Source organism: Netta rufina (assembly GCF_964035555.1).
Source record: "Netta rufina genome assembly, chromosome: 11".
In the NCBI taxonomy this organism is placed as follows: Eukaryota; Metazoa; Chordata; class Aves; order Anseriformes; family Anatidae; genus Netta; species Netta rufina.
Genome location: NC_140134.1, coordinates 6,170,897 through 6,190,131, shown reverse-complemented (window position 1 = coordinate 6,190,131; position 19,235 = coordinate 6,170,897). Strand labels below are relative to the sequence as shown.

The window sequence follows — 19,235 nt, the reverse complement described above, 5'->3', positions numbered from 1 at the left end:
CAAGTTTTCAGCTAGCTACTTGTAAAACTGGCAAGCAAACTGTAACAGCACTGTTCATCAAGTCCATGAAGCCCTTACCACCGCACTGACTGATGCATTTGGCCTTTAAAAAAAAACAAAAAACAAAACAGCAAAGGTCTTAACAAGAGAATTCTGGAGAAGTTACCTTCATTCTTCCTTGATTTCACCAGTGTTACTTTGGTAGGTTTTGCAGGCTGACTGGAAGTAACTGACCTTCTGTCAGATCTCGGTGATAAGCTTCTCTCTCTGCTTGCGCTTCGGTCTCTTACCCAGCTCTTCTCGTGCCTTCTGTTGGAACTGGGACCACCACGGCTGCTTCTTGGATCACGTATCTCTTCATCATAGCTATCGTCATCATTTTCAGACACTGGTTCAGGTTCCTGTCGAGCTACTGGAATCTGAATTTTCTTCATCCTTCGGATAGTCTACAACCAAACATCGGTATCAGCCCCTGGCTGCATTGAAGCATGTCTCTTGCGCCTCCTAATTCTACATTACCACATTTAAGTACATACTAATGGGTTTTATATCACATCGCAAGTCATATGTATGTCACAAGTACATACACAAGTCACATGTACATACACATATGTACCTGTATATATGTAGCCATATACATGTACACATACAAGCCAAAATTCTGCAAGAGCAAAAACACTCAGTGAATGGTGCAAGGTACTTAAAGGAATCAAGTCCTACAGAGAACAATAAACTATCTGCAGAGCTCATTGCAGAGGTTGGGGAGTGGGTGGCATGGGACAGGACAGGACACAAGACTAAGGGACTCGCAGCTGTGGTTAGGCTACAGCCTGCACTCCGAGCTCCCTGTGTCCTGTACCTCAGGCAACTGCAGGTGTGGGTATCAGTAGTACAGTGAGTAAGCAGAAGCATGCAGCTCTGCATTAAGTCATTTTCCTAAATGACTTTTTAAACCCTAAAACCTTGGGTTTAAAGTTTTTGTACTCATGCCCTTTTTTCCCCCCCATCAGCTTTGTCCTTAACCCAAAGACACTCCTCTGTTCAGTCTTTTAATCAGTACAATAAAAATGCCAACTCAAACTTTTTATTTTTACACACACACCCCCCAAAAAAAGGGAAAAAAATGAGGGTGGGGGGAGAGAAATACATTTCAGGAAAATCCTATTTTTCCATTTGTTATATTATACAAACATTAATCCCAATGGTGTTTGACTTGATGCATTCATTTAAACGGAAGTGACTAAATATAAACTTTATAATCCTACCCTTACATTGCAAAATCACCACACTGCACTCCACATAAAAATACAGTTTTATAAGATAAAAGAAATTCAGATGAATTTTGTACTTTGCAGCTTTTTTCCTAAAGTAGTGCAGTAATTTCTCCAGGATCAAAACATAAAAGAATCATTCTTCTTTATTCTGCAACTGTAGAATGCAAGTTGCTTACAAAATGCAAGCTAGCCAAGATCAACTGTGTAATTCAGAAACAATGAAGTAATTTTAATATTGACTGTGTATAAATTGAGTCTTAACATCAAGGTGTGCTTTTTTGTTGCTGTTGTCATTTTGTTTCTCTTGTTTTTAATTTTTTTATTTTTTTTTTAAATGGGTTTTATTGTTGATCTTTTCTTTTAAAAAGAGAAAACCTTTCAGCAATAAAGATGGGCCATGACTTTCCTCAAGTGATAATCAGCAGCTGTGGAAGAGATTCATAGGCCAACATGAAAATTAATGCCAAAACTAAGTTAGTTTCTCTTTCACAACAGCAATTAAATACATGATGCAAGTTTGTTCCTCAGGAGCCTGAAAGCCTTTATCGCTTTTAGCTTCCACCCATTTCCACATAAACCCTCCACTTAGACACACAGGTATCCATTTATCCTAAAGTAGCTAGCTGTGTTTAAACTAATATGAGGTAGAGAAAACACTCCTAGTATGTCATCAGGAACTTTGTAAACGCATTCTTGTTTATTAAAATAAACTTACTCTTGCAAGCTATATTAGGATACATCTGGGAAGAAATATTCAGTTCCTGGACTGCCAACCCCTTGGGACTGGTGGAAAACCCAAATTCTCACTCATCCCAAGTCTGATCACTGTAAGCTCATGACAACGGGAATCCTTTACACAAGGGGAAAGTTATACAAGACTAAAAGATTCAAAGTGATAGTCATGACATCCCACAAAGCGTGGGATGTGTAGCTAGCCTTTAACAAATACATGTAACAGTTAAAAAAAAAAAAAAAAAAAGACATTTTCCAGACTTCTCCTTCTGCATCTATAAAGTATAGATTTCAACTATCCTGTGAATGTGAGGTCTGCTGGTTACAAAATGCCTAGTTATAGCCACAAGACAGTTGATGTGTAGAGAATCAATCAATCAACAGAACAGAGTTGGGTAAAGGGAGTTTCAGGTTGGGAGTCAGGAAAAGGTTCTTCACTGTGGGGACGTTCAGGCACTGAACAGGCTCCCCAAGGCCGTGGTCACAGCACTGAGCCTGCTGGAGTTCAAGAAGCATTTGGACAGCACTCTCATACACATGGTGGGATTTTTTGGTGGTCCTGTGTGGAGTCCAGCATTCGACTCGATGATCCTTGTGGGTTCCTTGCAACTTGGAATATTTTATGATTCTATGTATACAGATGAAATCTACAGACATACATTGGACTCGATGATCTTGAGGTCTCTTCCAACCTTGACCATTCCGTGATTACTAATTAAGTCTACTTAATTATCATTGAAGGGGAAAAACAAACACGTCAGGCGAGATTATCACTACAAAGGGATAAGCCTAGGTACACTCTCTCTAACAAGATCTCTTGAGAACCTGTTGCTGTCTAACAAAAAAGTAACAGAATCCCACAATGGAAGATGATTACCAATGAGTTCCAAGTAAGATATTTCATTGTTCTGTATCCAGGATTATGCAGACATATTCTGGTCTAAATAAACAATAGAATCCCCAGCCCATATACTGTCTTTTAGGAGACAAAAAATGGAAAAAAAATCGTAGCACCAGATTTCTTTTCTTGGAGAGTAATTTTGGAACTGCATAACAAGTCCAGAATAAAATCTCAAGACTGATTTACAGAATTTGCCTTGTTCACATGTAACAGATTCCATGTTGTGTAATTCTAATGTTGTTACCAAATGTCAGAGGCCAAACTAATTCAAAGGCTCAAAAGAAAATAGACGTACTTGTGAAGGCTCTGAACTCCTGCCTTCTTGTTATGAACTTCTATACAAAAAATAGAGAAACCTCATCAATACAGATTACCAGAACCCATTGCACTTTTTTAAAACAGGGTAGTTTTAGCCTTCTGCTGAAGCATATTAGTCATTTTCCTTCTGCACAAAGAGGAAAAAACTCTAAGAACTACAGCCTTTGCAGCACAGCACAATATTCTGTTTTCACGGAGTTGCGTGTTTGAATACCCTCTCTCTTTGCTAAAACCCACAAACCAGTCACTGGTACTGCTAAAAACTTGTTTTTAAAATAACTATTGTATTCTCAGTGTGCTATTGACATCAACTCTCCGTAACTTTGAAGCCTGCCAACCTTCCAAAGCCACGTTTACATCAGCCACAGGGAGAGGAAAACATTCCTGATGAAAGTTCCAAGTCAGTTTGCACTAATGTAGATGGCCATTTCCAAAATAAAACCTGACTCTGTCTAGAAAGTTTAATTCTGTAACACCTAGCAAATATACAAGAAGTTCTATTATAAATTGATTTTCTCTGCATAAATGAAAAAAAAAAAAAAGAAAAACTATTTCTACCACCAAAGTATACACCAGCTGAACATCACAGAAAACATTTAGGTAGCAGAAGCCCTGCACAGCTCACCACACAGTCTTTTGTCTAAGGTTTAAATAATTGCTAAACCTACAAATGCAAAACACGGCACAATTTTTGCAACACTATTGAAGCATACAAGAGCACTTGAAATCCATCATCACAAAAGCTTTTCTACAAGCCCTAAAACCCTGTTTTGCTTAATTCAGAAGTTAAGCATTGTGATTTTTGTATTCTACTATTTCTGTAACATAAAAACTACTCTCAGAACTTCCATGGAAAGACAGACTGCTACCATCTAGTGATGATCTGTTCTGTTTAGCAACGTTCAAAAGCCAGCCTGGCACTTTGAATAAGCCTACAAAATTACAGGAATTAAGGTAATTATACTTTACTTTGGCACACTGTTTGCTAAGTATAAGAACTATGTTTGTCTGAATAGGAGGTAAAGACCTTCAGCATACAGTAGCCAGGGAAAAACCTGATAAAAGGGCACTCAAGAAAGCAGAGAAAGATTAAGCAAAGCTGAAAATTGAATATTTGGCAGCCTGAGAATAACTTTACCGTAAAGAAAAGAAGTCTATTGCCATGCTACCCAAATATGATCATTCATATTATAATATTATTTTGGGTGACCCATGGGCCAAATCATCACTTAAACCTGAAACACCACTCCGCTCAGCTATTTTGGTAGGTATTACTTAAGTACCTTGCATCATGCATGTAATTCATAGCAGACTGTACTATTTCACTCTTGGTCTATAGCTTCTGAACTTAAGGACACTTAGGTCTTCAAGACATTCACTTACAATTTTGGCATTCTTCCCACTTTTCCTCAGTTGCTGAACAGCAAATGCATGCTCAACATTATCCATTGAAACGCCATTAACCATTGCAACACGGTCATTTTCTCTGAAAAGAAAAAAAATTACAACATGCAGTGAAAAATACTGGGGACAGAGCATACCTGAAAAAAATTACATACATTATAAACCTACTATACAAACACTTATAGATATCTTAAGAGCACAACAATCGAGAGGTTAAGCTACCTCTGACAAAGATGCATGCCCCAAGTTAGAATGCGGGTGTAGTTTGGCACTTACTGTAGCAGTCCTTCTGCTGGGCCTCCTTTCAGCACATCAGAAATAACTATCGATGTCTCACCACTCTGAAAATGAGGATTATCTCTTCCTCCAGATATTGCAATACCAAACCCAAATCCAGGGGCCTATAATTTAACAAGAGAAATAAATGTGTTTTCTGTTATTTATACAGTTACAATTCATGTTACTGTGTCAAACACAGAGATCTCCTATGCAATGGATAGGACTTTTTGGAAGAAGGAAGGAATAACAAACCATGCAATGCCACGCAATCCATAAAGAAACAAGTTTTTTTTGTTTGATTTGTTGTTGTTGTTGTTTTGTTTGTTTTTGAAGTAAAAATTCACTTCTAGAAGGCAGAGAAAAGTTTTGGACTACCGAATATTAATTGATCCCAACCACATTTTTATGGCTTGTGCCCCAGGTGGTCATCACTAACGCCTTAATCTTCAGCAAGCCCAACACACCATACCACTGTGTTGAGACACAGATTCAAAGCTGCTTCGCCACTTCCTGCAACACTTTCTTTGAGGTTTCACATTATGGCACTTCCTCAGTTTGACCTCACTCAGCTCAGAAACTGACAGGATCACAGCACACAATAGGAACTGAGCCTGCGGTTGTATTAAGAAAAATACCAACATCACTTGTACCACTAAATATATCAGAATCTTCTCAGCACATTAAGTAATTTGCTTCAGTAATTTCCCTCTAAGGTGACCTGCCACTACAGTGAGGTCAGTGCCTATGAAATCATATTCCTGTTAAGCATTTCAAGATATGAAATGCTTTGATCTGGATAGGCTGCACCGATGGGCTGAGGTCAACTGCATGAAGTTCAACAAAGCCAAGTGCCGGGTCCTGCACCTGGGGCGCAATAACCCCAAGCAGAGCTACAGGCTGGGAGAGGAATGGTTGGAGAGCTGCCAGGCAGAGAAGGACCTGGGAGTGATGGTGGATAGTCGGCTGAATATGAGCCAGCAGTGTGCTCAGGTGGCCAAGAAGGCCAACGGCATCCTGGCTTGTATCAGGAACAGTGTGACCAGCAGGGCGAGGGAGGTGATCGTCCCCCTGTACTCAGCTCTGGTGAGGCCGCACCTCGAGTACTGTGTTCAGTTTTGGGCCCCTCGCTACAAGAAGGACATGGAGGTGCTTGAGCGGGTGCAGAGAAGGGCGACGAAGCTGGTGAGGGGCCTGGAGAACAAGTGCTACGAGGAGCGGCTGAGGGAGCTGGGCTTGTTCAGCCTGGAGAAGAGGAGGCTCAGGGGTGACCTTATCGCTCTCTATAGGTACCTCAAGGGAGGCTGTAGCGAGGTGGGGGTTGGCCTGTTCTCCCACGTGCCTGGTGACAGGACGAGGGGGAATGGGCTTAAGTTGAGCCAGGGGAGTTTTAGGTTGGATGTTAGGAAGAATTTCTTCACTGAAAGGGTTGTTAGACATTGGAACAGGCTGCCCAGGGAAGTGGTGGAGTCACCATCCCTGGAAGTCTTCAAAAGACGTTTAGATGTAGAGCTTAGGGATATGGTTTAGTGGAGGGCTGTTAGCGTTAGGTTGGAGGTTGAACTCGATGACCTTGAGGTCTCTTCCAACCTAGAAATTCTGTGATTCTGTGATATAACAGTGATGCTTGCATTGCTGCCTGAAAGCAGCGAGAGTAAGAAAAACTCTCTCAATGTAATTGATCTGCAAACTGTCTCACTCTCCCATCATTGCCCAGGAAACAAACATTATCAGAATGGTATTTCCATTTAAATGCCATAACCTGCTCAAGAATTGATTTTGAAATTCCGTGCTGTGCAGAGTATCAAGTCACTGAATGGGTTTCAGCCAATTTCTCCTGTCCATTCCACACCAGCATGCACCCCATAATGGAAGACTTACCCCTTTTGACTTCTCCAGAATTTTCAACAAACATGACCCAGTTTTGACAGTGAGTTTTATAACCCTACCATGACAGTGGAAGCAATACAGCAGTCTGCATCTGGCTGTAACCCGTCTATGTATAATGTCCAGATTTACATGCAATAATTACTGCTCAAAAAGAAAAAAAAGGTTCCCCATTTCCCCCCAGAAGAGAGGTCAGAAAAACATGGTCCAGATTGAGCCTACAAGCAGTGAATAGAACCATACAATATTAAAACAAGGATTTGGAGATGCACTGTTTAGAAAGGGAATTCAACAGTTAGCAAACACTGTGGCCAGGTACGAATAAAATAAGGTTGGTCTCAAAAGTGTGCGGGGGGGGGGGGCACATACTTTACAGCTTTCTTCCACATTCATTTTAATTCTTTCAAGGAAGACTGAACATCTTTTCAAATACATTCCAGCCAGATCAACCAGAAATCATGGCTGAGATTCAAGAATTATGAAGTGCAAACCTGTGCCATGCAGGAGGACAGTCTAAAGGATTAGAATGACCCCTTATGACCAGACTGAAGGTTTTTTGTTTTCAAATCATTCCACGAGAACAACATATAGAACAGCCTATGAAAACATGCAAAAAAACCACAACTTTTCGAAACAGTAACATTTGCAAAGCAAAAACTTCTCCCCTTTCTCACACCACCATTTAATCTTTCACCCTCCTGTTACTGTAGAAACCAAAATTCAATTAGCACTATACTTGGGTGGGAAGGGGCAAGAAAAAGAGAGAGAAAGATGACATTTAGGTCCAACTTCACTTAAACGTCATCTTTTCCTAAATCATAAACACACAAGACAACTGGTTTCCTATTTAAATAACATCAAGTTCTTCTCTTCAAGAAGCCCTGAAAGGATGCAGTCTCATATGCAGGCAGTACTCAGGAAGACCACTCTGTAAAAAGACTTTTGAACAATTGAAATTTAAGTCTTAAGAAATAACCCAAGTTTGAAAGTTCAAATCAAACCCTGAATCTTTTTGAAAATCTAAAAGCTCAAATAAGGAAGCTTACAGTGAACTTCTGCCTACTACTTCTCGTAGTATCCTGCTGCCTACCATCAACCCAGAGGTACACGATAAACTTACCTGCCCTCAGAGCTGTAAGACTGAGCCTAGCTCTTAGAAATCTCTTGATTTAGTAGATGGAAATAATAAGATGATCACTACAGTATCTAAGATACAGACAGGTATCTTAGTTTTACTCCTGATCAGTTTAACAGCATGGGAACAGCAGGAAGCAATGTACACATGATTCCTATTTTACAAGGTTTAAAAAACACATCTAGTATTTAAACACTGAGAACATAAGTTCCAAGGATGAAAAAAATCCCACTTACGACACAAAGTGCATGGTTCCTCCTTCAAATCACTTAGAGTTCACCTTATAAAAATAGAAAAACTCTCGGTAAAAGATAAACTGGAGCTATCTGGTAAGCTTTAACTGGATTTGAAGCTGGCTCAGTATTTTAAGAGCTACATAAAAGGCCCAGAAGTTAGAAGTATAGTAGAGAAAGGGAACAAAAAAAGGTGGCTAGAAGTTCAAGCCTCTTCCCCATCCCCCCAGAATTGGATATAACAACTTTTATCAACAGTAGTTGGTGAATTGCAGCAGTATGTTAAATCACAGCAGTAAGATCCCTTATATGCTCCGTTACGGGTTCTGTAAGATACCCGAAGCACTTGGATCAAAAAAAAAAAAAGTCTCACATCTGAAAAAAAAAAAAAAAAAAAAGAAGAAACACGAAGTGCCTGAACTGACACATACATACTGCAACTACTGGGACTCAGTATACTCTGTCCCTAATTTGCAATATCATCTCTGGAACGTAAAGGTCAAAGAAAGAAACCCTACAGGAAGAAGTGAGTGAAGCTGCATTCTTCAAGAGGAACTCCCTACATAAAACAATCCTTCTCTTTATCCTCCAAACACTCCACAGTGTTATATCATCTTTTTAAAGGACCACTACCAGATCAAAAAAAGCACCATCAAAAACCAAAACATGCATCCTTTCAAGGTGCATGAGGCTTCCTAACTGCTATTAATTGCTTTATAAGGAGACATTACATACAGCAACTGAGCCCTGTGAAAGAAAAAAAGCAGAAGCATTTTTAGAAGGTAATATATCAGTGTCTGAGGTATCAGAACAGCTAATCAATGGAGAACACATGGTAGGAACACCTCACGCAGTACTTGCTAATGCACTTTTTATTTTCTTTAGATGTATTTAAAAAGGTATTCACAAAGTGGTAACTATTTTCCTAAAATGGGATGATTACTATCAAAACCACTTTTTGCTTTTACAGTTTTGTCTAGCCTTCCAGAAGACAAAGAACTGAAGGAATCCAATTGCACCATGCACGGGAGCAATGGAGTTACCTTGGAAAACACCACAGGCTTTCAGCAAAATAAAACTGTCAGTGCTGGAATTACCAACAGCACAGAAACTGCTCACAGAAAACAGGAACAAAGGAAGTCAAGAATGTTTTATGCATCTTGGACTCACACATGTATTACTTAAAATACTTGTACTTGCCTTCTATTTTTAAAGCTGGTAACTACAATGAGTAAGGACACCACTGATGTTTGTTAACTAATTCTGACCAGATACCACTAAAAAAAGCAAACCGAAATGGCACAGCGCATCGTAGTGCAGTAGCTTCCTTGTGGCACAGATAAAGGACCCCCAAGATGTGCTTGCCATTACGCTGGTACCAACTAGGTGGTGCTGGCTCTTCTAAGGGAGCTTCCCAAGGCTTTATTCTCAACGAGATTTCTCAAACAACTTGTCTACCTCCAGTTCTAAGGTAAACACTGACCAAACATTCAAAAAAGTAAGGAGCTCTGTGGGTACACCAAAAAAAGCCCCAAACCACTGGAAGCTAATGCTGTGAAGCCCAACTTGCACCCACCCTGTACATGTTCAGTACAGGTTAAGTGTCAGTCCTTCCATTAGTCACAGCCAGCTCACTGCCCTCAGCTAAGCCAAAAAAGACTTGTCAGTATCCCGCACTAAAGCGGGTTCAGCTCTTCAAATTGTTTTACATAGCAGACAACGGGTGGTCTCTAGCAGGTCTGTAGCTCACATGGGAAGAGATGAACTCACACTGCGAAATACCCCCCAGCCCGGCAGTGGTGCTTTGAGTCCGTTCCAACTTTTTAACTTCCAGCTATCTTTGAGGATAGCTAAAATCTGGATGTATTTCTCTCCATACAGGTACACAGAAGTAACCTGATTTACTTAATCAGGTTACTTAATAACCTGCCTTAATTACTTAATTAGGTTACTTAATAACCCAACACTACAAGAATGACAAATAAAAAGCAAAATCTAAAACCTCACAAATGTGCACTCTCCTGAAAAGCTTCTTCACAGTGTTGAAAAGAAATTAAGCTGCTATTTGTTTAACAGTAGCACAAAAGTTTTGGTATTTGGCAAGTAGAAAATGTGGTTTTTTTTTGTTGTTTGTTTTTTGTTTGTTTAATTGGTTACATTCCTGCTACCAAAGTTATTAACAATAGCTGCCACCAGCCTTCAACATCTACATGAGAAGTACTCAGTTAACAAAACAGTTAAACCAGCACGGTTGGCAAGAGACTGCCACATAATATATCAATGAGAATTATAATCAAACCACGCTTTAATTTCTGTACCAGAACTTCTGACTTTCTGACTTTGTTTACTGTAAGTGAAACCAAGGATGTGATTTCTACGTCCAACCTATTGTTTCAAAATTCATTCAAGTTAAGTTATCTCAGTGTTTTATTTTTCTTTTGCATGCTGACTGAACTCAATTTCAGGTTTCACTTCAATTAATGCTTAGTTTAACCAGAATAATAACCCTTTCTGGAGAAACTGAGCTATCGTTAAGACTACCATCAAGCCTTGTATTGCTACCATTTTTTTTCTCCTTTTAAATAAAAACAGCACTGATTAAATCTGTAAGTTTAAAAAAAAATATATAAAAAGTTTCCAGGGATGACTGCACAGTTTCCAAAAGAAAATAAAAAAAGGGCAATTACTTATAAAAAGAATACCTATTGTTCAAGAACTTGTTGGCCTACTAATTACTGTAAACTTGAAGAGTAGCCTAGAAAAGTATTACTACGTATTTTCATTTTTACATATTTATCGCTTCTCTTGTACAGCTTCATGATAAATTAAACCACTTCCTGATGTACCTAAGAGCAACTCAGATAAGAAGAGTTAGTTTGAACGTAAAAGTTGCCTGTATTCACTGATTCCTAGTACACGTTATCTTGTGTAAGGTGCCAAAGTGCACCCAGACACTATTTTCAGCCACTGATTTTAAGAAGTTACAAGCAATTTAGGCACTTTTGAAGACATTTAGTTATATTCAACTGCACTATTTTAAGCCTTCGCAATTAGTTTTAAAAACTTAACTACAGTTACAGTACACCTTCTAATGCACGGACACTTGGTTTCTAACCACTTTCAGTTATGCACAGAAGTAATCTCAAGCTTGGTTTCTTGTTTAGTTATTTGTAGGCAGGCTTGTCTTAGAAGCCCAACAAACAGATGAAGAGAGCTACTATCAAATAGAGCTTTTACAACACTTCTAAATTTAAACAGAGGAATACGACGGTTTCCTTTTCTTTTACTTCCTGACATCTGGCTTTTTCTTATTGTTTTCAAAGCTTACCAGCATCCTGAGTTAGGCACACACGACTAATTGTATTAGCTTACCCTGTGAAGAGTCACTGTGTGTTGTTCCCATATAGCTGTTTCTTCCATTGTTGTGCTCTAAGGAGAGAAAAAGAACAACCACAGATCAGATTTCACTGTCAATAGCTGTAATAACTGTATAGTACCACAAATAAAAACTTACACTCAAAATTAACATTAATATTCATACTGCATAATAACAGAAAAGTAGGGCTGGCTGGCTCGTTCACTAGGTATTTCCTGCCTTTAGAAGTCACAGCTGAACTTGTGGTGCTTGTTCCAGGGGACTGGGGAACGAGGATTTAAAATAGGTAATAGATTTCTAATAAGTACATATTTCTTAACTTCAATATTTCAGAAGTTTAAATGGAAGGACAAGCTCATGATGTTGGCGCTCTAGGTTGTTCATTAAGGGCACTGTAAATTAAGCTGCTCCAACACCCACTTTCGGTTTTCCCACTACGATCCAACGTGTTGATGTTTTCATTTTCTGAGCATTCTGCCTTTTGCTCATCCTAATTACGTGCAGGTTGCCACCAACTCATGAGTGCCTAGACATAGTACCTGTGCTACTGTATTATGCATACAGGTCACTTAGACTGCAGTTCAGCGTACGCTAGTTCCTTTGGTGAACACAGTGGAATTGCAGAAATAAAAAGGGTCCCAGAAAGGGAACAAGGTTAAACAGTAACAGTATGACAATATTTACATACCTACATGTCTGCTTAAAAGAACAGACACTGGCATGATTTAACACAGCACAAGAAACAGACATTTCGAAAGGGGGAGATCGGGAGAGAGAAAAAAAAAAAAAAAAAGGAAGAGCCAAAGGCTTAGAAACAGGTAAAAAGGCAGCAGGAAACACACAGCAAACAGTATGAAGCCTCCTGCTAGCCTGCTGCTACATTTTCTGCCTTACCAGGAGGAATGCAGTGTTTTACCTCCCTCTTGCAAGCAAGCAGTCCACTAAAGAAAAGCATCTCTGAAAAGAGTTAGAAACAAGCCTGTTTTCAAACTTGGTCCAATTTTGTAACATCTGAACTTGCAGCTAGGTTTACGAACAGCATTATTCTCATGACCCCAAAAAGCTGCAGTTTCTCTCTCCACATGTTGTGCTCTGATTTCGCAGGTTAGGATGTGTTACCTGACAGCTAATTTCTCTTTCAGGGTTTGCTTGTCCTGTAAGCGTTGGCGCAACTGAACTGGCAGACACTTCATTCCACCAGTTCCCCTCGCTCCCCCCATCCAGTATTGCATTGCCCCTTTGCATTAGAAATTCCCTCAGCTCTAGCCCCAAAGCAGACTCTTACTTTCCAGCTAAGCATTTTAAAAACAGATCTGATCGATTTTAAAACAGTAACAATTTACACACGCGGTGCTATCCTTGAAACAAAACAGAATGTTCTGCTTGCTAAACTGTTAATGAATACTGCTTTTCTTCCCCCATTTCTGATGCTCTCATTCTGTCTTAGCTTTGGCAAGAGTTTCTGAGGCTGAACATCTCCTCAACAAATGAAGAATTACCTCTGCAAGCTAAGTAACTCCTATTCAGAAGGAGGTGAAAAAGGAGTCCAGTAAAGGACTGCAAAAGTTGCAATACGAAATTTAATGGAAATAGGCAGCCTCAGCTCTACCTGCACCAGGTTCTTCCAATGCTTAGAGGAATTAACCAGCAAGCCCATCTCTCACATCTGTCCCAGCCCCGGCAGGCACTTCCTCAGCTTCAGCTACCTGGCCCAGGAGTCCCAGCGGCACCCACAGCTGGCTCTGGGCACGGCCCAGCCTGGCAAGTCCCAGCTTCACCCACTGAGCGCTGCTGGGGCTGGGGGGAGAGCTGGGATCCCAGCATCAAAGGGTACGCGATGAGAGAAACTGCAAAACGACGAGTAAGAAAAAAGGGAAGTGGCGTACACAACGTGCTTCTGAGAACAGAGAGAAGACTTCGTACCTCACAGCAAGACGATGCAGCCCCCAAGCCCACTGCCCACCACACACCCGAGCCCAGCAGCCTTCCTACAAGCGGTCGCTTGCCAAATAGGAGAAGCAGCAGCTCAGTCAGCAGGCTGTTCTCTTCTCTAAGTTCAGTCTTTCCACTTCCCTTCTTTGTTCTCCATTTTCTCACTCACACGACCTCTTCTCATCTCCTGCTACTGCCTCCCCCAGATTTTGCAGTTACATTCATTTCAAATTCACACGGCTCAGAAACATCAAATATGCATTAGTCAGATAGCAAACCAAGTGGTGTCTTATTCTCATTCTTTCTGCATGCCCAAACAGTCCAATCAAGAACAGTTAAAGCAGTTCAAAGGCAGCCCGAGGTGAGATGTTGGCTTTAACACGAACTGCTTCTGTGAGTCCGTTTCCCATCTGTAAGGAATTGCCTCTGCTCGCAGAGGACAGAGGCGCGTGACGAAGCCCCAGCAAGGTGCGTGCCCTACCAAGCGAGGCAGAAGGACTGGCTCTCGCTGCTCCCCATCAGCCCAGCTCCCCGTTGTAAAGCTGCTCTTAAACAAGAGCCACGTAGCGCTCTGCTCTTCAAGGAGCAGAGGAATTTCAGGAATCTTGCAAGGACTTAAGTCATTCCCAAATCTGTAGAAATAGCAAACACAGCTTGTAATTAAGGGGTGTTGCCAGCCCTGCTGCCTGCTGGTGCCAAACCTGGTACCCATGACAGTGTTACCACCACTGATTTGGGGTAACTGAGGAGACTCGGCTGGAAACAGCCTACTTACTGCCTAACACCCCAGAAACTAAGGACATGAGAATAAGATGCTACACTATAGGGTTGGGCAACCTAACAGAAATCATGAAGTATCTCTGAAATGCAAGAGGACAACTGGCAGCATGCTAAATTCGAGCACTCCTGATATTGTATGTTGCCTATGGTTCTCTACATGTATTAAGAATATGAGTAATACAAAGAAGGATGGTATCATGACTTGTGGTAACACTGGGTTATACTCACGCTTTACTAAACTGTTTCCTTAAGCTCATTTTGAACACCTTTATACAGCCAATTAGTAGCATTCCCAGTTCTGTAGATGGCAACTGGATCTGGTTTTGATTGTTTTTAAGAAATAAAATTATACACGAACTTGTGGCTCATCAATATGCAAATAAAACATTTGCAATTATGATTACAATTTCCTCAGAATCCTGTAAGTACAAAATCTTGTTCAAGTTTCTGATATTTCCCTGAGGTACGAGTATATCAACGTAAATATCTTTTCAGAAAGCTCCCTTTACGATCTGCTTCAAAAGGCACTTAAAGTATTCCCCCACTCACATTTCCTTGCTGCTTCTCAAAGGCTGGTGTTTTTTTTTTGTTTTTTTTTAATATGCCTCATCTCCCACAACTTCTTTTTTCATGCGTATTTCTGGGTACACGAACACACACTGAGGACTGAGTTCCCCCAAAGGATTAATTCTGTTCTTATGCATCAAGATATTCCTCCCAGCATCACTGCGGAGAGCCCTGCTGAGTGGCAGTGTGTGCAGCACTCCCGTGTTTCCCACCAGCAGGGCTCGCTTCACATCTCCTGCAGTTGGGAAAGCTGCAATCAGCGGCAGCACTCGGGCTGCCCGCAGGCTTGAGAAGACAGTTCAAGTTTCTGTTTGGAAAGATCTAAATCACAGCTACAGAACCTAGTATCTCATGCCTAAAATAGTGTGAGGTGCCCAAAATGAAGTTCCTTCCAGTCTCACACTTCCTTCTCCAGCCTTCGGCACCTAGAGGACTGCTAGGCTGAAACCCAACTCCTAGGTATTCCTGCAATCCAAGCCAGAATCGTTTCTGAGCGTTGCTTTGCAAGCTGAAGGGAGCTTACTGGAGAAATACCTCCTGTTTTAACTGAACTGCTTTTGCAAACCTTCATTTGTTATTCTTTACACAGTTAATTTTTAAGCAATTACTTCCTCACTTCCAATCAACTTTTGACACGAGGACTATTGTCACTCCAAGCTCGCGGCATCATGTACTTTTTGGATATCCCTTACTTCCAATAAAATGATGACTTCTAAAAGCATTCCTCATTGTCCCAGACAAAAATAAAGTCACAAGAAAAATGTTTAAGCCTGTTATTATTTGAGATGCTTGACAAAGAAAGAACGAACAAACTGGTGAAGGGCTGTATCAGACAATAGGAAAAAAAGATCATTTAGTCAGTCGAGCTCTACGAAAGAGCTCGAGTTGTGTCAAAAGAAGTTAAGATTTCATTAAAAATTCTGATGCCTGTTTCGAAAAGAAAAAGTTTCCTCTTAGCTGTAGCTGCACAGTTCATATGTTTTGATATAAATGCAGTCAAAACAGAAGAAATTCTTCCATCTTATCTACCTCATTGTATTTCCATTGGCTTCTAAAATTAGTTCTCCGAGTTATTCTTAGGGAAGTCTACTTCTGCAATAGGACGCTGCTGAACTTCAGAATTGTACAGGTTAGAAGCAGAATCACTGCATCTTGATCACACTTCTTACAGTCCTTTTAATTCTGGTTTCACAACCAGCACTGGGATCTGTTTTAACAACTTCTGCAGGTTTGTTTGGGTGTCCCACGGACTGTATTCATCTTCTGCTTAAAAAAATAAAACTATCTATGCCCAAAGTCAATATCCAAAACAAAACAAACAGCTTCCTCAGGAAGTTCATAGGAAAAAAAACACTGAATCTTCCTCAGCCAGTGTTATGCAGGGAACGGAGAGGTCATTTCCCCCCAGCACAGCAGCTGAGCACCAGCTCAGAGCAGCGCGCTGCCTGCAGCGCCGACCGGCAGGGCTTCCACAAACACTCACCTTTGTCCTCTCCCAGTTAAACTACAACCACCTCAAATTTCAACAGATTCTCTCCAATTGTCATACACAGACACCATAAATGCCTTTGCTGATTAAAAATATTTGTTTCCCCTGCCACCACCACTCTTTCCCTGCAGTTATTGCAAATAAAATAGAATCCTAGCATCTGATTTCAATAGTGGCAGTCCGAGCTGTCTCGTACAGTCTTTGTACAGACGATACACAGCTCACCACAGCTACTCCACAGACTACCTTCGAGATACCCAAGCTACTTCAGATCCTGGAAACCAGCAACTGGAGCAGGTAGAGGCAGAGGTGGGGACTCAGAGGCAGGGAAAGCACAGCGAGCCCCACACTGCTGACACTTGCTGTTTGCTCTCTATCTCCGCACCACACTTGGCAAGCTGGCTCTACTCCTGCTTCTTCACTCAAGCACTCTTTGGAGGGAGCAAAAACTCTTTCCCCAAATGTATTTTTGAGACAGACTAGTTTACAAGGGAGATCAGACAGCGCAGCTCAGGGCCAAACACCACCCTTGTTGCTACTGGATTATCTTCTACACGACAACGCTCAGTGGAAGAAAAATCACCCACTAGGGCATTTCCTTGCACGATGTGCATGAGCAAAAAATTCTCACTGATTGCTGAGGCTGAGAACCCAGTCCTCACTCTCACTTTCTGCTTGAGCATACATGCACAGAAGTGACAATCAATCATTTATTTTGGGAACAGAAATGCCAGCCTTATTCTCTCAAACAAATACTACACCCAAAAGGTAAAGCGCATTTCATAGCGTGGATATCCTTTACTTTAATAGCATTTTTCTTATCTTGTATGGATCCCAAGCTGTAAGCAAGAGTTGCTCCTCCCAAGCACTGCTATATTTACTCAGCGGGATACCTCGTGAAAAGGTGCAGTCTATACAGCACAACCTACCAGCCTAAAAATTGATCTTCACGTTGGCATTTCCAGAATTCAGAATATCCACTTCAACTGAACTTAAGGATTGTTGATAGTGATATTGGAAGAAGCTCCTGTTAATAATGTCTTTACTACAACAGTATCTGCCTACTATCTAGACAACAGGAAAAACGCATCTTTTATGTAACGAAGAACAACCTTGACAAGGAAAAACTAGGATGCATTTTTTGTTTTTTAAGTAATAGCTAGGCTGTTTCACCATTCTGCTCAATTCATCCTGTACTTCCACAACAACTTCCCACCCCACAGAATATTACCTTAATAAATACAATTTCCATGGCTTCCTGCTCTAGTATTTCTTAATAAGTGTGTTTTTGTTTTTGTTTATTTTTTAATAAATGTGTAGGTATTTCATTTTCTACAACCCATCACTTCTGCTAGTTTTCCTGATCATTTTTTTCTAAGTAATTCTTGCTCTGGCTATAAGCAAATTCCTCTCTGAACCAAAACCACAGCTCAATATTTAACTCATCCTATGCAACATTCAAGTTCTTTTTTTAGCATGACTTCATTTTTCGTCATGGTTGCTCAGGCCCAAACCTCACCCAAATACAGCTCTCTGCTCAGTTCTTGTTGTTACTGCTCATGGGTGCAACACATAAATCAGCAGACCCTCCTTCCAAAACTCTTCAGACTTCTAAGAAATCCCTAAGCAAGTAAAATACACAGAAACTAGAGGGAAATATGTCGTTGAAAAAAAAAAAAATTAAAAAAATAAATCAAGACTAGATTAGAGATCCAGTTCTGTCTCGGTATTTGTAGAAGTGCTTCTGATACAGGCCTGCTGAATGCTGTTATTCCTGTAGAGCAAGAAGGCTGACATTCAGGAATTCTGTAATGAGGCAAAACAAACCAGAACACAAAGACCCAGGTGAAGATGCATCTCAGCGATCTTAGGTCAAGTTACTTCAGATGCTGAAGAATACCAGAACACCACGCCAACAACCTGGTAAGGGTATCAGCCAGCAACTAAGCAAAGCTTACTAGTTTCACCATCTCTAAAGCGTGGGAAAATTACTTTAGAGTTTGGAACCCTCGTCTGTTTTGCTTCTTTCCATTTTGCTTTCCAGCTGGCAATGAAATCGTGTAGGATCACGAACTCCAAAGTGCTGGCAAGCAGCATTTCATGGATCATGACTCCAGGCCAGTACACTAGCAAAATGGAACCAAAATCACAACAGAACAGAAAAGTTATGAAGAAATACAGCTTACCACTTGGCTTTCTTTTCCAGAAAAATTAATGATACCACAGGTAAGCACAAACAACTCCTACACAGCTTACCTTTTTTTCCTTCTCAAAATAATTTCTCCATTATGCTGATCTAGAACACTATTATTAGGACATAAAGACTCAAAAAAGAGGGTATAGTTTTAATATACCATTGAAAGCATTTATCTTCTCTTTAAAGATAAACCTCAGCTCAGACATGACTTTTTTCAAATCACTTCAAAAACAAGATCCTTGAGAAACTCCATCTGATGTTTTAATTCTTTAAATCTCATGTTGCAGCTTGAAAAGGACTTTTCAGCACCAGTGCTTAAAAGCAGCACATACTATTACTAGTTTCCACTCTCAAAAACATCCCTCCCCTCCACTCCCCCCGTGATGTTTCTGTATGTGTGTACATGGGTGATCAAATGCTGGAACAGTGTTCCCGGAGAAGTTGTGGCGTCTCTGTCCTAGGAGGTTCAAGACTTCTGGACAAGGCCCTGGGCGGCCTGCTGTAGATGGCAGTGCCTTGAACCGGGAGCTGGACTGGATCATCTCCAGAGGTCCCTTCCTACCTCACTGCTCTGTGATCCTTCTCCCAGGCACACCTACCGAGAACTGCTCTGAGCGGATGGTGGTGCTAGCTGACCTCTCGAGTCCCTTCCAACCTCATGTTTCTGTGATTCCATCTAAGTCACGTTTCTACTGCATTCCTGAAACCAAATCCCACCACCCAACTGCAGACAC

The 19,235-nt window shown here is 40.8% G+C and overlaps 1 protein-coding gene across 6 annotated transcripts in view; it reads right to left on the bottom strand.

Annotated features, from left to right (window-relative positions):
* Nucleotides 1–19,235, bottom strand: part of TJP1 (tight junction protein 1) — a 78,795-nt gene that overhangs the window by 35,273 nt on the left and 24,287 nt on the right. For all 6 annotated transcript variants that reach the window (XM_084293368.1, XM_084293371.1, XM_084293372.1 and 3 more), the window contains exons 2-5: nt 11,533–11,589; nt 4,906–5,030; nt 4,609–4,711; nt 167–446 (exon numbers count right to left, since the gene is read on the bottom strand). In XM_084293368.1, the coding sequence (XP_084149494.1) occupies nt 167–446; nt 4,609–4,711; nt 4,906–5,030; nt 11,533–11,589 (565 nt within the window). The remainder of the gene's footprint in view (nt 1–166; nt 447–4,608; nt 4,712–4,905; nt 5,031–11,532; nt 11,590–19,235) is intronic.